This window comes from Anas acuta, chromosome 7 (genome assembly GCF_963932015.1).
Source record: "Anas acuta chromosome 7, bAnaAcu1.1, whole genome shotgun sequence".
NCBI classification, from domain to species: Eukaryota; Metazoa; Chordata; class Aves; order Anseriformes; family Anatidae; genus Anas; species Anas acuta.
The window spans coordinates 10,740,992-10,759,724 of NC_088985.1; the positions used below are offsets into that span (position 1 = coordinate 10,740,992).

At 41.6% G+C, this 18,733-nt stretch overlaps 1 protein-coding gene across 2 annotated transcripts in view; it reads left to right on the forward strand.

The window, feature by feature from the left end:
• LRIT1 (leucine rich repeat, Ig-like and transmembrane domains 1) overlaps nucleotides 1–18,733 on the forward strand; it is a 54,869-nt gene that overhangs the window by 26,151 nt on the left and 9,985 nt on the right. The window contains exons 1-2 of one of the 2 annotated variants that reach the window (XM_068689080.1): nucleotides 13,752–13,957; nucleotides 16,474–16,940. In XM_068689080.1, the coding sequence (XP_068545181.1) occupies nucleotides 13,836–13,957; nucleotides 16,474–16,940 (589 nt within the window). In that variant the 5' untranslated portion in view covers nucleotides 13,752–13,835. Of the gene's footprint in view, nucleotides 1–13,751; nucleotides 13,958–16,473; nucleotides 16,941–18,733 lie in introns of those variants that run through there. The other variant, XM_068689079.1, reaches the window with a different exon arrangement.

Here is an 18,733-nt window from a genome sequence, read left to right on the forward strand (position 1 = left end):
AAGTGAAACAGATGGATTTTTTCTTTACCATGACACAACAAATGACACAACTCTTTGTGTCGTTTTCAGTGCCTGTCCATTTAAAGTGAGCAACTTGTTCTTCTCAAATTTTAACCTACATTTTGAGTAGCAAAAACTATAACTGTTGAATATATATATATATTAATTTAAAGTTACTTTACTCCATTCTTTTTAGTGCATTTGTTTCTTCTTTCTATTCTTTCTTTTTCTTCTTTAATTTTCTTCACTCATTCTTCACTGCAGAACAACTGGTGCTTTTCCACAGACTTACCCATCTCCCTGACTAACAAGCATGATAGTTTCTATTTTGATGCATAACTTTCTTCATCGTCATAATCCTTCTGCGAAATGGGAACAAAAAGGGAGCTGAGGCACAAGGGATGGTGGCTTTCCCCAGCTCAGGTTCTGCACTGTGCTGACCTGGCTCATGGATGGTTGAAACATCAGGCAGAGAGAATTTGCTCCAGATGTGGCCAGGGCTTCTTTAAAGATCTCTTGACTACACAGTGGAGGTGCGCTTACAATCAGGGGTCTTGGCTGAAGCCAGTGGTACAGTGATTTTTTTGCAGTTTTCCTGCAAAAAATCTGAAGCAATCAGAGCTTCAAGACGGTTATGAAACCATTTTGCTGTGTTTTGTGATCTCTGTTATTCAACGTACAGCTATTTTTGGTGGACGTAATTGCCTTGATGGATATGCTCTTGGATTTTGAAGTAGCATTCAGGAGGGCAAGATATTTGTTAGGCTATTCAGATGTTTGGCTTAAATAGAGTAAAATTGCATTGCACCACATAAATCCATCGTTATGTTTGTCTTTCACTCACCTACATGTCTTGATGAAAAAGAAGGTGACAGCCCTGCTTCCTAGCATGGCAAATGACTGATTTAAGCCCGTGTTTTTAATAGTGATCCATTGTGCATTCTTGCAAAAAATTAGTGCTAGATCTTGTGAATGTGCTGTAAATCTTTTTAGTGTGATGGTTTTGAAAATAGATGGCTCATTATAATGGTTGTCAACATAAAGCTGCACAGCTCTTCCAGACTAGGGATAAAGGACACGGGTGTTGTTTGAACTGCCTTCATGAGGGCTGTCAGGTGCTTTCGGTTGCTTGCCACTGTACCTCACCCTCTCTGCCAAGCAAATGTGATATGCTGCTGGTACTTTGTGTGCTGTGTATTCAAGTCTGTGGTATATTGTTGCTCATGACAAAATTATTTTCTCCAGTAAAGTAGGTTCCTACCTGAACCCCTCTGCATTTAGCAGGCCTTTATTAGAGTGAGTATTGTGAACATGTTGGCTGCTTTTCTTTAAGTGCCTTAAATATTCTCCACAACTAACTTTGTTCACTTCATCAGTGATGAATCAGATAGTGCAAATCAGTCACAGGCAAGCTTTCCAGCGGTGGTTCAGCATCTGACTCAGGTGCAATTGGTATAAATAGGAATCTTATGCATCGGACCCTCAATAGCCATTTTGATGTTGAGTTAAGCTGCCTTTCTAATAGTTCACTGGGATAGTATGGGGTGATGTATGGCTGCTAAGTTCAGTTAGCGATAAACAGTTCTCTTCAAGCAAAGAGGAGGTGAAAATGGGGAATAATGTAATAAGTTTAGTAGAATTAAACAAAGCTGTATTCACTTCCTTTCCCTCTTTCTTATGTAAGACACGACCTCACATCATGTATTCCAGTAAAGTCAGTGAAAGCATGCAAAAGATATGAGGTTTATCAAAGGCATTTATTAGCTCCTTAAATTATGAAGTTGTTTAACGATCCCTTTCTATTTTATGCACTGTTTCAATAGCTACTTGCTGTTTCAAAATCCAGGGAAAGGTCTTTCATTCAATTCGATGTTATCTTACAGCCTCACATTTTGAATTCCCAGCAATCTCCTCTCTCCATCAATAAAACATCCATTTCATTATACCTTCTCATTTAAGAATAATTCACTAGTTACTAATCTCTTTGCAAGGAACACATAGAAACAGATCTGATGTATTCTTGCCAGATGTCCCTATGGATTTCATAAGACTCTATGGATTTGGTAGGAGCATATTAATCTTTGTAAAATATGCATTGGTACAAGCACAACAAAAAAGGTGCAGTGCAAAGATAAAACAGCACTCATGCACTCTGAATTTTCTCCAAGCAATCAATGCAGATTACTGACATACTTTTTTATATTCACAGCAAGAACTTCACTAAATTGACATATTATTATTCCTTTGCCTTCCTAATCCTTTCTTCTGATTCAGGTTTACCCAAATCATCTTTGACTTCTTATATTGAAAAACACATTTTAAATAAATATATCATTTCAGCATAAGCAGGCTCGGAGTATCACCACACGGGGCTCCAGTTCAGCATCACAGAGTTGTGGGTAACCTTGGTTCTCACTGGAAATACTCCTCAGCAAGTGAAGGAAACCAGAAAGGATGCTGTCTGGAGACCTTCTAGTTGAACTGCTGCACATTTGTTTTGATCTGGAAGCAGTGACTGGGAATACATCCCAGACTGTAAATAGGCACTTGGTGCTGGCCACAGGAGGCATGATGCAGGGGATAAGCCCACAGAGCAGTTTGCTTACAGGTGTTAGCCCTTTGCCTGCAGCAATGTACCAACCTTTTTCCCAAACACAGTCCCACAAACATGCCCCAGAATCTAATTTTCTTGGCAGCACAGTTTGGAGAAAGAAGCGGTGATGAAAGCCTGGGGATGACCAAGGAGGCTTGGGGTGGAGGCAGGAGACAGTGGCCATGCTTGTGGCAGCGCCAGGGTCGGTGGGGAAAGCCAGCATGGTGCTGAGACAAGATCCATTCAAGAACATACAGCTCCCTTATGTCAAGGGTGCAATGCTCCCTGGGTGGTGCGATGTGGTGCACCGCACCATGCCATGGCCTGGTCTCTGCACCATTCTTGGGACCAGGCTGTGGCTGGAGCCTGCACGCTGCTGCACTTCAGGCATTAGAAGGATGAAAGTTCATAGAATCATAGAATCATAGAATATCCTGAGTTGGAAGGGACCCTTAAGGATCATCAAGTCCAACTCTTGACACCGCACAGGTCTACCCAAGTTCAGACCATGTGACTAAGTGCACGGTCCAATCTCTTCTTAAATTCAGTCAGGCTCGGTGCAGTGACCACTTCCCTGGGGAGCCTGTTCCAGTGTGCAACCACTCTCTCTGTGAAGAACCCCCTCCTGATGTCAAGCCTAAACTTCCCCTGCCTCAGCTTAACTCCATTCCCGCGGGTCCTGTCACTGGTGTTAATGGAGAAAAGGTCTCCTGCCTCTCGACACCCCCTTACGAGGAAGTTGTAGACTGCGATGAGGTCTCCCCTTAGCCTCCTCTTCTCCAGGCTGAACAGGCCCAGTGCCCTCAGCCGTTCCTCGTACGTCTTCCCCTCCAGGCCTTTCACCATCTTCGTAGCCCTCCTCTGGACACTCTCCAACAGTTTCATGTCCTTTTTATACTGTGGTGCCCAGAACTGCACACAGTACTCGAGGTGAGGCCGCACCAGCGCAGAGTAGAGCGGGACAATCACCTCCCTTGACCTACTAGCGATGCCGTGCTTGATGCACCCCAGGACACGGTTGGCCCTCCTGGCTGCCAGGGCACACTGCCGGCTCATATTCAACTTGTTGTCTACCACGACCCCCAGATCCCTCTCTTCTAGGCTGCTCTCCAGCGTCTCATCGCCCAGTCTGTACGTGCAGCCAGGGTTTCCCCGTCGCAGGTGCAGGACCCGGCACTTGCTCTTATTGAACTTCATGCGGTTGGCGATCGCCCAGCTCTCCAACCTATCCAGATCCCTCTGCAAGGCCTTTCCACCCTTGGTGAAGAGTTGCAAAGCATCACCGTTCTTTCCTGCGGTTTGTGTTGTCTCTCTAGAGATGGGTAGCTTAATTCATAGCAAATTGAATACATATTTGATAAACATACATGTATGTATTCACTTAGGCTAGAAAATAATGTTACAAAAATGTTAATCACATCCTATCTTTATGAATCTTTGCTGGATACAACAATCATGATCCTTACCAAATATATGTAATTGTTGCCTTGATCTGTTGGCCATCTTTCAAAACGCATTTTAGGCACCAAGAAATGATATATTTTGTTTTCAGTTAGTGTGCTAATTTTAGGGTCATATGCATATTCACAATATAATGAAATACACTATCGCTGCATGCCGAATAGTGGCAAACTTCAGGGCTTTGAAGGAGGAAGCAGTCCTACACAGTATAGGATATACCTAACACCGTCTTTTAAGCTTGCCCTGCAGATCTCAGGCCTTCCCGCAGCATGCAGAATAATAACTCTTTCAGGAATTATAGCTCAAAGATCACTGCCCAGTTCTCAGAAGAAATTCGGCTTTCAAGAAGGGCTTTAGTTGTATTGAGAGGATTTGCACACCAGCTCTCCTCCTGCATACTGTTGCTCTTGTAAAGGAAAAACAACGATCTGTCTGGATCATTCCTCAATGAGTTTATGCTACTGACCAGGTATGTAAGTGGATTTCTAGGCCATGTATGGCAAAACCACCTCATTTTTCCTGTCACTGTGGTCTTGTATATCTTGCCTGTGTTATCAGTCTTCTACCAGCGTGTCTCTGTAGGGATGTCCCAAGAATTTCTGCTAATTCTTCTAAATTCTTCTAGGGAACATGCTTTGGCGGGGGGGGGGGGGGGGGGGGGGGGGGGGAGTTGGACCTGATGATCTCTTGAGGTCCCTTCCAACCCCTACAATTCTGTGATTCTCTCCCAGATTAAGCCTGAATTCTGCACAGCTTTCCTTGACTTCTCTATAAGACCTTTTTACAATGAGAGGGATTCATCATATCTGAATTCTTCCACATAAGAAAAAAAAAAAAAGAGGAATCTGCATATCATCTAGTCTAAACTAGGCTTCCTCTACTGTTACCAAAGGCAATGGGCAGCTCCCAGCATCACCAGTCTCAGGGCAGGACAAGATGTGCTCTGGAGACACATCTTCCTCTTCACTAACTGTTGAGAGGGCCCAAGGGCTGGTTCAGATCGGTGCCTACTTTTCAGGAGGTTATTTTAAGGAGAAGTCCAATCATTTGTACCAAACCATAAGAGATTTGGGGCTTTCCACTTCTTTTGAAGCCTGAGGTTAACTTCAGTCATTGCCAGCTTCTGTCTTCTTTAGGCTTCTTTCTTCTCCTGGAGGTTCCTACAGAAACCTGACCAAATATGATGGATGTATCAAGGCCTTTTGTGTTATCTAAGTGCACTTTTTAGTGCACATTAGGGATGATCAATAGAATTATTTGTAAACCACACTTGTTTTCTACTACATTTCCCTAAAATAAATGTTATAAAAAAAAAAAAAAAGATTGCCTGATTGTTTTACTTTCTGTTATCCAATCCTTTGAGCTCAGTCCAATAAGCAATTTCTTCAAGTTGAGTTCTCTTTTATAATAGAGTGGAACAAGACATGTAAAAACTACATTACATTATCTCACAAAACTGCATTAATCATGATGAGGACATAGCCTTTACAGGATCATTTGTGCTCTTGTTGTCATCTCTAATGTGAGAACATTGCTGAATTGTTTTTTGGTTGAAATGTGCCATTTCAGAATGATAGTTCCAGGCCCTCGTATTCAGCTTTTGGTTGCTTTACTCCTGATTTTTTACTCCATCTTTTTATGGGAAAAGACAATCAATTCCTGAACTGAATCTTTAGTAGGCTGAATCTCTCCATGAAGAGGAAACCTTGATTGGGAAATTACTTTTCAGACAGGAGAAATAAAAAAAAAAAAAACATAGGTGTCTTACAGGTAATCTATCAAGTTGGAGCAAGAGAGAATGGGAACAAATTGTTTTGCTTATATGCCTCCAGCAGAATGAAATAACCTGCCAAACACTTTATATAAGGCATTAAAGCAAACATAAATGTTGATTTTAATACTTTAATGGATGTGTTTACTTAATAGTGTAGAATTGCCTGGAATTGTTGATATTAACATACAGGCTCTGAGGAGTAAACCACCAAGAAGACCGGAAGAGGCACTTTGTATCTTTTCCCCTATATATTGGTATAAAAGCTTAATGTCCATTATTACAGATGATTAAACTGCCCCCGGAGGACAGGGTCCTTTCAAAGACCTTGCACGTACCTTCACTCTTGTGCGAATTTCTTAGGGAAAGCCCTAACTAAAATTTCATCTCATCGTGTATTTTCTGCAGTCTGACACACTACTACTACCTTCTGCTGTTGTCCTTGGAGCATCAGCCTTCCCCATGTTTCTTCTGGTCTGAGTGCAACTGTAGGGACAATTGCCCAAGCAAAGATCCTTGAGAGTAAAATGAGTTTTTTTCTGAAGACAGATCTGCACAGATTTAATAGTACTGCATCTGTGATTGGTGTCAGGCTGAGAAAGTCAATGCTTAGAGGAAGCTCCTGATCATTGTAGGCTTTCCTCATCTCTGAGCTTTCTTTCTCAGTCTTGTTTTGGTAAGGATAGGTCAGCACAATTAGGCCAGTTGTATATTGTCAAGGGTTTAAACAAATGAAGGATGGGTCATAACAGAAATCAGAAAGACCAAAGTGCGGTGTTTTTCCTTCTGAGCTGGTACCTCCCCCTGTGGGTCAGTGGGACAGTTGTGGGAGTGAGGCACTACCTGGGGCATGCTCTCATTTTCTGCTGTTATTATCCAAAGACTCCCACTCTTATTTCATACAGCTGTAGTAAGTAGTTAAATGATTGTATTTGAAAAAAAAATGTATATAATGAAGTATTTAGTCCAAGAATGATCTGTACTGTACTGTAATTACATGAGAAATTCTCCTGTTACGATCCCACCAAATGCGTATATATAAATACCTTGCATCATTGAGTAGACTGAGTGGAGCTTATTGCTCTGAGAGAAATAATGTGAAGAAAATAAAATACTCCAGGGCAGAAGCTTTTATTTTCCCTTTCCTCCTACCTTTTTTCCCTTCTTCTGTTTTCTTCTTCCTTTTTTTGTTTTCTCTTCTATTTTTCTTGGTCCTTGTGTGGAAGACTCAACTTGCAGCTTCCAAGAAATTTACCAGAACTGCCACAAGGGCATGTACTTGGCCTGTGAAATCTCGAGACTGTAGGCAGGTAAATCAGGGTAGGAAAGCTGGTGTTTATCAGACTGGAAAGAGGGCAGAAGGTTGCTGTGTAAAACATATTATGCTCCATCTGCATTCAGAAGCCAGATAAAAAGTGCAGGAAGTTTAATTCTTTTTGCATGCCTGAGGAAGCAAAATAAAACAGGCACTGTTTCCTAAGCAGAGGTGACTCTGCAGGGCTTAGACTAATGCTATTAAGATCCAAATCAGAAAAGGTTGTTGCAGTCAGCGACATTACTGCATGACCCCCTCTGTCATGCAGCTAAGGATACGAAGTCCAAAGTTAGATGATTTTGTTAAACTTCAGGAACCTTACTGGATTTTAGGGAATGCATGTACAAGCTAAAGAAGAGGGACCAGGAACATAAACCTAAAAAAATTTACTTATTTTAGATACATATGTCAAATACAATTATGGTATGTCCAGCCATCAAAACACACTAATGTGGAATGATACGTGGCTGCTGCAGCTCAAAGAGGAATAGTAGGGTTTTTGTGAGGGAGAATAATGCTGCTAGACATCACACTTATGCCATTCTAGGTTTATGTTTTGGTTATTCTATATAGAGCATTTCTATTGCTTTTTCTGTTCATGATAACTAGAAAGAAGATTTAAGTCTAGATGTTTATACTTTTGTGTGTATGCATATATACATACAAATATATCTATATATATACATGCAATCAGACAATGATATACTTGATTTGTTTGTATCTTTCTTTCCTTAATTTTGGTGTCACGTGTTTCACCAGAAGTACAGATACTGGTCTTAGAGTGCCTACACCTCGCTGGAGCTCCCGGGCATTGTTTCAGTATAAATGTGAAAGAGTCAGCACTTTGTAAACCATAAATTCCAGGAGGGAGAATTTGCTGCAATACTTCTCTTTGCCTGTTTTTCTCTCTCCCCTGCTGCTAGGTGTAAAGTCAAGAAGGCTGGCATAGCAGAAAGCCAATAGATGCCTATAGCATGTATGCTCATTTTGAGACACATAGGTCTTCCTGTGAGCTTAACAAACTAATCAGAAACACTGCTATCCCCAGAAAGATTCACACTGTGCAACTCAGTTGTGTTGTCACATTTGGTGTTTTTCTGTTTGTTGTTTTTGACAGTAGGTGGGTGTGTGTTATAGTAGCTAAAGCTTTTACTGATACAGAATTATACATACTTTCTGGCTGTTTGTTTGTGGGTGGAAACATCTTCCAGCTTCCATCTAGTGGACAAGACAATACATTCACTCTCTCATCAGCTCTCAGACTAGTAGCTTTGAAGACAGCCTTGCAGAGGGCTTTTAAGAAAGAAATATTTAGTTCATCTGGAGTTCTCCCTCAGCGAATGAGTTCACAGAGAGTTTGTCCCTGAGAATTTTGCTCTGGGGTCCTGTATGCCTGAAGCAAGAAGCATTTGCCTGTGCCTGTGGAGCCTTTGGAGAAGAGGAGTAGAAGAGCCATGGCTGTGGCGGCTGGCCCTCTCCTCCCTTAAGGTATCACCTCCTCCACACAGGGCCAAGCTCGCCTTGCGGGCAACTGAGGGCTTGAAGGAATCAATTTCCTGTTCCCAGAGATAATGTGTGTGACAGGGACGGGGGCACCCACCACAGTAAATCTATGTCATGACAAGACCTACCTAGGTGTGCGAGCCCAAAGTGAAGGGGGGATGCAAAGTGAAGGGGAGATGCAAGGTTTCTTGGTGAGTCCCTCCATCTTCTGCTGGAGTTCACTTCACTGAGCATTGCTGGTTGCGATGTGGCCTTGTGAAGCGGCTTCTGCACAGACAGAAACGGGTCAAATGCTGCCTTCATGAGGGAGGTCCCCCCCTATGTTTATGTCCCCCTTGGGTTTGAGGTCTGTGCTCACTTCTGCTGCTCTGTACTGGCCATAACACCCAAGGCAAACATACACAAAAGAAACACCATCAGAAGACTTTTATTGCCCAATGCTGGAAACCGTTTAGGTTTCTTTTATTTCTTCAGCAAGCCTAGGGATCTATTAATGACTTCAGTCCTATACGTCTGGAGAAGCTGCCTTCATTGGCATTAAGTGCAAGATCCAATTTAGAATGACGTAATGCATTAACATGCTCTTGACTTGCATCAGTGGGGAGGATTTTCCACTTTACAAGATATGCCCTGCCAGAAGCTTCTTGGAGATGCATTTACCTAATGAAATTGATTTAGCATCTGGCCTGTGTTGCCTGCTAATAAAACCTTTCAGACAAAATCATGATAATAAGGTATTTTATGGCTTTCATTTATGATAAAATATGCTGTTTTATTTGCTTTATGCTATCTTTCTCTGAGTATATGGAGGAAAGAAATAAATTCTGTCCAGTGGCCATATTAAAAAAGAATAACTCAGTAGAGCATGCTGAGCTTGTCACTTGAGTGTTGCTCTTGAGCTCCTGAGCAAAATCAACTGGTAAAACATTTCTGGTTTCAGAAAATCTATATGGGGAGAAAAAGTGTAAACTGTAATATCAGGTAATTAATTTTACTAAGAACAAAACCAAAACTATTCTCTAAATTACACCCCATACAGTTTTGAAAGACAGGAAGGATTGCCATGTGCTGAACTTCTCTGACTGTTACTGGCAGTAGGTTTTGACCCCATTTGCTCTGAATTTACTGACACCACAAATTTAAGCAGGGGATCTGGCCATTCTCTGGTGAATGCAAAACAAATTCTTAAACCTTTGCAGAATGACATCTGTTGCTTCTTAGAACATTTTTTTTTCTAAACCATATTTTTAGCTTGAAGCAGAGAGGAAACTCTTTACTTCCTAAGTAGCAGCAAGGACAACTATTTCTGTCAATTGGAGAGCATAACCATGTCCATGGAAGTGAACAGCCATCGCCTCACCTGATTAACTTCTGTAGTTTCCTTGTGGTGAGGCCCATCCTACTCTCTTGACCACTCAGATCAAGGCTAACGAGGTTGTATCCATGGCTTGAAGTGTAACCCATCATTTGCATAGTGGTCATGTGCCAGTGAAGGAATATAGGGGAATGTAGCAAATGGAGAGGAAGACCTTAAGTGTGATAAAACAGAACTATGTTGTTAGTTGACTGGTCCTCTTCTCTCCCTTTTCTACATGTCTGTGACATACCTGCACATACACTCCAAGGTGAGAGAAACATGCTAATATTATCACTTTTATTTATCTTGTTTTACTAATCTTTCAGCCTACCACCAGGTCTTTCTCTTTCTTGTTCAGAGGCAAGTCGGTTGTGTTACCTAAATAGCAGCTTTCTTGACAAAGTACATGGCATTAGCAGTTGCTAATGCATGCTTTCTTGCTTGCTCTTGTTTATTATAAATTAAGTTTACTTCTGCTCCCAGTATCTCGTTGTAATTTAAGGTGTTTCATTTGTGAGGCAAAATTAAGGCTAATGAAATCAAATCTTAACCATACAGTCACTGGTTACTATCTACAAGGTTGTTATTCCAGAGCTGCAGTGGAGGGAAACCACTTTGTCAGATGCATCGAAGACACTAGAGGCAGAAGGTTAATTATGTGGTATTGCTTTTTCAAGTAGAATTTAACTTCAGTGGGAAGAGAGATGTTTCAGTCAATGCTGCAAATATTGAGCTGAGGCAGTCCTGGGCAGCAAGGCACACTGACCAATGAGTGCACTAAAAAAACCAATGAGCTTGGTCTGAGCTTGGAGAACATTAGGGGAACTGAGAAATCATTAAATCTAGAAATGGGACCTAATGGAAGTTGATGAGAAAACAACTATGGGTATTTAAAGAGCAGCACTGCATCACATTCCTATCTCTTCAGAAATAAATAATGGGACACTTGAATATCTCTTTGAAGAACAATAAATGTAGAATGTGAAAATAGTATGGAGACAAATAATCTTTTGGGCCATCCTCTTAGTAAATGATTTCTACAAGCCTTAATTAATTATTGGAGTTACTTGTGAAACAAGCTTATGTGAAACTATGGCACCATAAAATGTCTGTTTAATATTTAGCCCCAAACCACATCTAGATTACCTTGAAACTCTGAGAGTTCATTACCCAGAATTATTGAAAAATTGCCAGTGTAATTTCATTCTAATGAAAAACACGGGATGAATTCTGCATAACAACAATACGACAAAAATCATAGTAAGCAATCTCTGTTAGGACCAATGCCTTATTCTGCTGCTGTAACACTCACATACTCGTTAACTTTTGGGCAGTTTGTACGTTGGAACAGGTATGTGCAGGTTGCTGCACTTCTGACTGGTAACTTCTGTTCCTGTATTTGAAAGGAAAATCAAATCAACAGGTCTTCAACAGGGAACAGCGTTGGAAAGGACATGTGGGAGGTGAACTCTCAAGCTGGAGCTACCTCAGCTAGTTTATCCTCCATGCACAGGCGGATCCTTAGCCCAGGCAGGAGAGCAGGTGGCGGTGGGGAAGCGGCAGAGACTTGAGGGTAGTTATACCACGTAGCCTTCTGCAGCCAGTTTAGCCAAAGAACCGGGCTCTTTCAATTTTATGTTTCCAGTGGGAACAGAGACCAACTTCGGCAACAGGCAGCTCAGGTTGTCCATGTTGCACTTGCTCTGAAAGATCCTGACCATCTTTACAGCTACCTAGGACCAGTCAGCCTAGTTAGGGATCTCAGATGGCTGCACAAGGTTGGGTTGCATGAATGCCTTACTTTTCCTCCGTGGGACTGCAAGTTAGGAAGACTAGAAAAAATCTACACAGAGATCTGCGTGGTTGGCAAGGAGATTTGAGTTTTGAGGAGTAACACCCACAGCAGATCTTCAAAACACATCTGTCTCTCATAGCACTCTCAGGTGGAAGCTTTACCAGTTGAAATTTCTCCCTCCCTCCCTCCCTCCCTCCCTCCCTCCCTCCCTCCCTCCCTTCTTATAAAATGTATTTTGAGATAGATTGTTCCTATTTCCTCCCTGTTTTTTTGGCAGTTCATGCGATTTGATTCTTCCATGCATCTCTGCAGAAGGGCAGCTGTATGTACAACCAGACTTTTGAAAAAGTGCAGAGCTGTAGTTCTTGCCCTGGGAAATCTGAATTTAGATAGTCACCTATATTAGGAGGGCAGAAGAATCTGTGATGGGCACTTTTTCTGATCAATTTGACTATAATTAAGATCCAAGAAAGCCTAATCTTTAGGGAAAATCTTTGTGGTTGTAATTTCTTTCCCTTTCTCCTCTGACCTTAGGTGAAGAAGAGGAGGGAAAGCAGGAAGTGGCTGGTGCTGAAAGGCCAATGGGTTGCCAGGTGGTTTCTGCCTTAGCCAGCTACATTTGATCTCACCCCCCCATTTCTTTGGGAGAATCTGATAGCAGAGCTCCTATTGATTTAATGGGGTCCAGGATTTTGGTCGAGTTGCTCTTGTTCTGTGCTGGAATGAGGCATCTGGGGCTCTCCCCTGGAATGGCGCTGCGCACTGTGGCTTTCCTGCACTCCAGAACTATAAGTGAAACATTTTCCTAAAGCATCTCTAAAGAGCTGTGTCTGGTTAGTGCTTTATTGCTAGCTGTTCAGCTCCATTTAATCACTCCTCACTTCTGTTATGTTTTTAACCTGTGCTTTCTGTTTTGTGCCTGACATAGGGGTCAGTTTTTCTGCCAAAGCTGTTATGCAGTCTGACTGGGAAGAGGGGGAGTAGTGATCTGATCCGGTTGAAAGTAATCAGCTATTAGTTTCTCCAGAGGTTTTTACTTTTAAGGGAGTGTTGTGCATTTGTGGTGTGAGTGATTTACATACGTTCACACTCATCAGAAAATAATAGCCCTTGTAAGCGTGAGATGTCCTTGCTAGGATGAATTCTGTTCCTACCTCAAATAGCAGCCTCTTAAGCTTTACATTTTTGCATATTTAGGCTCCATTTTTCTCACACGTAGTGGGTTTTTTGGAGTCAGATGAAGACTGCTGAAAACATGGGTCATCTCCATCAGGACAAAGTAGTTTGATATCCAGACCCTGGGTTGTCATTAAGATAGTGCTGAGTTTATCTTCCTATTCCAGAAGCTGTGCCATGGCTCTGCATTGGGTGGCATTCCCCAAAATGGTCCCTCATCCAGGCGTTGCTGTGTCAGCATGTCAGAGCACTGTGCTCAGCCCTGCAGGCCTAATAGGAACTGAATTATGTGGGTTATTCATTGTTTATTAACATCAGGCACGTTGCCAACAGCTCAATAATTGTTTGGTCAAACTCAGATTTTTTAAAATAAAATAAAAGTTTTGAATAGTATCACTGCAGAATATTTTCAATATTCTTCTATGCGAGGCTTATATTCCATAAGCACAAGAAACTGTTCTTAAATATTCCCAAAGTCACTGTGGGGAAGTACATTATTCCTAATTCCTGGTCAGATAGCAGTTATCTTACCACTTCTGCAGGTCCCCAAAAACTATGTTCGCTTTTTTCTCAAGCAAGAGCCACAGATTTCCTGAGGAGTGTGGTTTGATGGGGCTTCCTGAGGGAAGCAATGCTGTCAGTACAGTTCCAGGAAGCAATAAGCACCTTCATGAAAATAACTCAAGTCCCCATCCTTAATCCCTGCCTATCCTTTTTTATCTGATGGACTCAGCGAGGGCTGGAAGATCACAGCGCGGCTGAAAACGAAAGGGAGTTAACAAGATGTGAGCAGTCAATGGATACCATAGGCGAAACCCTGCACATTGCCTAGTGCCCAGGTGTCCTTCCCATGCACAGGTAGCCATGTGGATCGCGGTGAGTTTGCTCTGCTGCTTAATGCTCGGAGGGCTGCCGCGGGCGGGTGGCTCGTGCCCATCACAGTGCAGCTGCGCCTTCCACAGCCTCAGCGAGGGGACGAAAGCCAGGTATGCCAATATTCTCCCCAGGGGGTTGCCGCTGTCTTTCTGACTGTTGGGGGTTTTATTTCTTCTCTGCAAGGATGCTTAGAGAAGAAAATATTGTGTCCAGACTTCGTGTCCATTATTTTTCCAGTTGCTTTGCGCTCTAGCTTTATTTGCAGAGGATTAGCTTCTGAAAACGCAGTAAGCTGATTTCAGAGAAAGCGTTTGGGCATCTCCTCTGTGAGAACAGAAGCGACATAATTACTGCTGGTGCAACAGCAAAAAGAAATAAAATTTAAGCAACGTTTTATTTTTTTTGCCCGTATGTTGAATATGCTGGGTAAGGCTTTATTCTGCTCTGCTGGTCTGTTTCTAAAGTATAACCAGATTTGGTTTATATTGGGTACCAACAACTGCAATCCTTTCCATTTACTTAAAAATCCTTTGGTTGAAGATTTTAGGAAAAGTGATCAAGTCTAGATGACAGTGAACACAAAAGGTAGATAATAGTTATAAAAATAAAATAAGACTGTTCTCAGATCGGAAACTTTCAGTTAAAAAGATAAGACCAGAAGGGCACCTGCTTGGAATGCAGCGCCATTATACAGAGATTTCACTGGAGGAGTGTAATTAAAAAATCTTTCTGAAGTGTAATCATGAAGCAATGATCTGACTTAATGAAACACAGGCTACATTTTTATAAGGTGTGGTTCACAGTAGAGAAGGTTTTGTGGCAGAGTATTTGATAACTCCTTTGGAAGAAATATTTTTTCTAGGCAAGACAACAGTACAGGAATGAAAGGCTGTCCCCTTTATTTTGGATCCCTATGAAATGGATGTGCTTTTTTATCTCTTTTATGGTGTTATAGATTCAATGCCAGAAACTTTCCCAGTAAGAAGCGTGGTAGAGACGCAAATAGTCTACGATTGTTAAAAGGGAGTATGATAGCAGGAGAGACTATTATTGCTCTGTAAATGTCACAGTTCCCTATGGAATTTCCTTTCAGTGACTGGAAAAACCTACAGTGTGTTTTGGTAAGATACATAACAACACAAATGCTCATTAGTCCCTTAAGGAGCATAATGTCACTTTTTTGTTTTGTTTGTTTTTTGTTTTTGTTAATTAAGATTCCTATTTCTCACTGATAAAAGGAGATTATCCTATAGATTAATTGTTTAGTGCTCACTGACATAGTTTGGGAACACTGAGAATCATCAGAGCACACCGTTATACTGTGACAGTGGCTCTGATATCAAATACTTCGTGTCATGCCTACACAATATTTTACTGAAAGAAAATTTCTGGCTTTTTCTTATTGGATGTCTTTTTTTCTTTCTCAAAATCTCAGCTTTCAGCTGAGGCTGGGCAGGATTTAATGCCACAATAAAAGTGCTGGATGACAATGATATTTTGATTATAAATTAATAATTCTAACTGGTGGCTCAAATACCATTTAACTCTGGGATGTTATTTATTTTTGCTGATAGTAGAGGAATAATTACTTTCAGCCAAAACCAATCAGGTTTTGGCAGCTTTGTAAAATTCTATTTATCAGCCAAGCAGTGTGATAAGAAAATGGTACTTGACTGATCACATTACATTTCTTGAAGTATTTTGTTTAGCATGTGGAGTGAGACATGCCTGTCTAACCTATTACCTTTTGTGAGGTGGTTTTGTGTTTTGTTAAGAACTTGCCTTACTCTTTTTGCTGGTAGGCATATTAAAGTGCAGTCTGAGACACCTATTTTGTCTCCTTTCATTTCTCATGGTTATTCACAATCCCATATCTTAGCAAAGTCAAAGTCACAATTTTTTCTTTGAAGACTGCAATGGGGTTTTCAGGGACATTCTAGAGATGTGAAATGGGAAGGAATGATTACGACCCGTGAAGCTGTCTTGCTTTTAGTATAGTATTTTCCAAAGAGTTAATTTTCTGTGATTTCAGTCTCATAAACTGTACATGCTTGCAGTGAAGTGACTCTTGCCATCCCTACAAATCTCCCAGTTTCACAGTAAAGCAGAACTTGCTGTAGTATATTACCAGTGAGTTGACTTTCTTATCCTCGCTTCATGAGCAGAGATCCTATGCTGTATTTAGACTATGTTACTTCCTCCTATCCCGTACTTTATGCACCAGTGAAGGCTTCTTTTCATATGTCTTTTAATGTTCAATTTATGGATCCTTGTATTTTAAGATACATTAGCATCCTCTGTTGTGCATGACTGTTGACACTGCTGTCTATCATAAGGACCCTTGAAAAACGGAAAGAGAAAAAAGCAGGAACACTACATGGGCCAGAATCAGATTCACAGCACTCCAGGAGAGTGCTGCAATCTCTGCAGTCAAAAGCTGTGTGTACATATGAATTACTGCAAGCTGATGTACTTGTGGCGATGGCTTAGAGATCAGCAGCAAGTAAGAAATTACAAGAATAAAGCTTGTGAAAAAAAAAAGGCAGATAAAGTCTTGTATTGTAATAAACTTTCACAAATGTCTCAAAATACAAGAAAGATGCATCTGTGTTTCTTTCCCCACCAGGACAGTGCTGTGTAATGACCCAGAGATGACTCTCACCCCCGTGAACATCCCTGTAGATACGTCCAAGCTTCGAATAGAAAAGACAGCCATCCGCAGGGTGCCGGGGGAGGCTTTCCATGGGCTCCACAACCTGGAGTACCTCTGGATGCCCTATAACTCCCTGGCCAGTCTCAGCAGGATCACCTTCAAGGGTCTCCGTCGCTTGCAGGAGCTGAGGCTAGATGGGAATAACTTAATATCATTCCCCTGGGAAACCCTGGCTGACATGCCACAGCTAAGGCTTCTGGATTTACACAACAATGAACTTACCTCAATACCCCCAGACGCTGCTCGTTATGTGAAGAATATTACATACCTGGACCTGTCTAGCAATAAACTGATGACTCTTCCTCAGGCTCTCATTTCTACCTGGGCCAACCTGCAGGCTGTTCCTTACTTCCCCAACGATAACTCCAAGATCATCTTAGGTAAGTGACTGATTTTGCAGGAAGCAAAATGATAAGAGCTCCACATCTTACCATAGCGTTTTTACCTGCTGTGGTTACTGCAGCATATACACTGCTAATTTAATGCTCTATATAAAGTGTGAAAATGCATTTACACATTAACAAAGTCACTTTATTACACCCTAAACTTTATTACTGGCTTGAGTCTTTCTAACACAAAACCACTGACCCTTTGTCAAGACTTTTTATTTATCAACACTGCCTTTTTTTGGCAGGCATACAAATGTGATTAGAGCTCCACATCATTCATGTGCTGTTTTCTAGTAACAGCTAGTATGGAGTTGATCAGTTTTATGCAGCATTAAATAAAAAGATGGATGCTTATTAAGTCCAAATTAAAAAGGAATACTGCTGAGCATAAAATCTGGGTCAGGACTGCCAGTTTGCCCTAGCGTGTGCTTCCTTCCAGTCTCTTTTCTCTCTTCACACAGAATTAAACCCAAGTCTCCCCAAAACCACCAATGTAGCGCTGCCTCCGAATACAGGTATAAAATAACAAGAATCCACTCTTTGGTGGCAATTTTGGGCTCCTCAGAAGTATGGCTCCAGGGCAATAGTGCATTTTTGTGTCAGAGGGTAATACAGGCGACTGCCTTGAATCCTCTGAGTTGCAGTATCCCCAGATGAGGTTTTTAGTACATTTACTAGTTCAGGGGATTACTGCTCAGCCTTTTAGCCATAGTATGCTATTTCAAATCCATGTCGGGTTGATGATGATGGTTCAGAGTCGTTGCCATCTGCTGTCTTCATTTGCCATGAGCTGACCCAGTTCCACTGACTGCATATGATCCATGGGGTGTGTGCAGCTGCAGGAACTGCCTCTACAACTATGGATCTGAGTTCAGGCACTTGCTGATAAGCTCATCAGAAACGTTTTCTCTCATTCCAAAAGTACCCACTGATCATGTTCTCTGGATAGATTTCGGGGAGGTGCAGTTTTTAAAACTAGACTGCAGTGGAAAGAGATACAGGACTTAAAAAAAATAATCTTTTAGTGTCCTGAACAGATGTTGTTTAAGATTTGACTAGTGTCAGGAAAGAAGCAGGTGTTTCCCCGTTTTGTTGTGCCAGGTGTGGTATCAAGATCTTTAAGCCAAAGCTGGCTGTTTGAGATTGCCCATTTTCATCTGTGGCATATCAAGACACTGCCTAGATCATAGTCTTTTCTTTGTTCATTTTTCAGAGTCAAGTTACATGTAAAAGCATTATTCCATTCAATATGGATGACAAGAGTATTTTGTTAGGAAGCACAGATCATGATTTGATGTTCATGGCCAACCTGAGTGTTTGCACAGCCAGCTGCATACAGGTTGCCTGTTCCAGAATCCTAAAAATTTCATGTGGGCAAATGAGTTTAATGCTAAGCTTTGTACGATAATGTATAGACATGGCACCTCCTAGGTCCCATCCAGCTGACACCCACAGGGACCATATGAAACACATGTCCTTTGCAGGATTGGATTGGGAGGCCACAGCTGCCTGTTTCCACTTTGATCTGCTTATGACTGTTTCTCATGGAGGCATAAAAAAATCCATGAATAATAAAGAGTCAGCTTAGTCCCTTCCTTCATCTAAATTGCATCATTGTGAATCCTCTTCAGGGACTGCTTGTAGACTGCTTCAAGAGAAAGCAGTTTCAGCAGTAGCTTGCTGGCTGATAGTCTGTGCCAAGACTGCAAGGTTTTGTGTGTGAGAATTGCCCATGTGAGCCGCCTATGAAAGAGGAAAAGTAGATCTCAGAGTTAATAATGTAA